Genomic DNA, 1,552 nt, shown 5'->3' with positions numbered 1-1,552 from the left:
GGCCGGGCGGGGCGCTGCGCCAGAGCCGTCCTGTCTTGCCCGCCCTGAGCAGACTCAAAGCAGCCCGGGGAGAAGATCACAGCGGATCTGCAGGACCTGGCCGCCCCGGTCTGGAGTGACCGCGAGCCTGAGGGGACGCCCCCGGAGAAAGCAGGTCGGACCTCGCCTCGCCTTGCCAGGAAGCACGTCTCCATCTCCTTCCGGCCTTGCTGCCCCCCAGTCCTGCGCTGGCCATTGGGGGTGGGGCGAGCATTACGTCCCCCATCTTCTTCGCCCCCTTGCCTCTCACCCCTCTCTGCCTCCCCCCGCCCCCCGGGTCCTAGGTGCCAGCCCAAGCAAGGAGGACCGCAGGGAGCCAGATTTCTGGAAGATGCTGCATGAGCCCGAGGACCCGGCCCCGGGAGGGGAGGAGGTGCCGACTGAGGTGACCCAGGCTCTCCTCTGGAGCCCGTGCGGGCGGCCGGGCTGTTCCGCAGCGGGGCACTGCGGGGCGCCCGCGGGGCGGGAGGGCTGGCTGGCCCCGGCCTCACTGCAGCCTTCCCCCAGGAGCAGGAGCCGGGCCTCGAGGCGGCCGACGCAGCTGCAGGCTCTCCCGAGGGTGAGCAGCCCCTCCCGGCGCCTCGCCGCTCGCCTGGGGGTGGGAGGGCCGGGCGCAGGGGTGCGCGGGGGGGACTCCGGGCGGCCGGGCCCCACGATTCTCCCGCAGGGGGGGACCCTGCAGGTGACGGCCGCGGCCGCCTGCTGCCTGTGACCCTTGACCCATGAAGTGGGACTCAGCCACTGTTCTGGGCCTGAATAAGTGCTTTCTGCTTGTGGATGGGGCGAATAGGACTCAGCCGGAGCCTGCGCCCCAGAACCCCCTCGGAACGCCCCTGAGGCCGAGGGGCGGCCAGGAAGGCCCCGCGCTGCCGCGAGGAGCAGGCAGCTTGCAGCGTCCCCCTACGCCCCGAAGGGCCATGCCCGGGGCTCTGCTGGGCTCCATCGCGCTGACCAGACAGGGACTCTGTCCTTCCCCTAGGAGGATCAGAGAGGATTTGGGGCACAACAGGTCATTCCTACTCTTTCACCCCAGATTTTCAGAACAACGTGCAGGTCAAAGTCATCCGGAGCCCCGCGGACTTGATTCGGTTGATAGAGGAGCTGAAGGGCGGAGCGAGGAAGGTGTGGGCCGCGTCGGGGCTGGGCCGCTGCCCCGACTCCTGCCGTCCCCCGCGCCCCCCGCCTTCCCGTGGCCCCCACCGCCGTCTACCTCTCCTGCTCCCCACCCAGGGGAAGGCCAGTGCGGGCCAGGAGCGGCCGGCGCACGGGGCTGCAGAAGCCGCACCCGGGGAGCCCGAAGGGAGACACAGGGGTGACCCCGAGCCCCAGAATGAGGTGGAAGAAGAGGAGGAAGACGAGGATGAGGAGGAGGACGACGAGGATGAGCGACAGCTCCTGGGAGCGTTCGAGAAGGAGCTGGAAGGGCTGCTCCCGCCAGACCGCGCAAGGCTGCGCTCGGAGGTGAAGGCCGGCGTGGGGCGCGAGCTGCAGGGCGTCGTCCAGGAGGTGAGGC

General features: G+C 70.7%; 1 protein-coding gene across 1 annotated transcript in view; it reads left to right on the top strand.

Annotated features, from left to right (window-relative positions):
- OS9 (osteosarcoma amplified 9, endoplasmic reticulum lectin) overlaps positions 1 to 1,552 on the top strand; it is a 7,979-nt gene that overhangs the window by 4,538 nt on the left and 1,889 nt on the right. The window contains exons 7-11 of the mRNA XM_004692415.2: positions 47 to 154; positions 324 to 424; positions 547 to 598; positions 1,073 to 1,161; positions 1,270 to 1,545. Of these exons, the coding sequence (XP_004692472.1) occupies positions 47 to 154; positions 324 to 424; positions 547 to 598; positions 1,073 to 1,161; positions 1,270 to 1,545 (626 nt within the window). The remainder of the gene's footprint in view (positions 1 to 46; positions 155 to 323; positions 425 to 546; positions 599 to 1,072; positions 1,162 to 1,269; positions 1,546 to 1,552) is intronic.

This window comes from Condylura cristata, unplaced genomic scaffold (assembly GCF_000260355.1).
Source record: "Condylura cristata isolate star-nosed mole 26May11 unplaced genomic scaffold, ConCri1.0 scaffold00034, whole genome shotgun sequence".
In the NCBI taxonomy this organism is placed as follows: Eukaryota; Metazoa; Chordata; class Mammalia; order Eulipotyphla; family Talpidae; genus Condylura; species Condylura cristata.
Note: the sequence above shows the minus strand (reverse complement) of the source record. Positions and strands in the feature narration are given on the sequence as shown.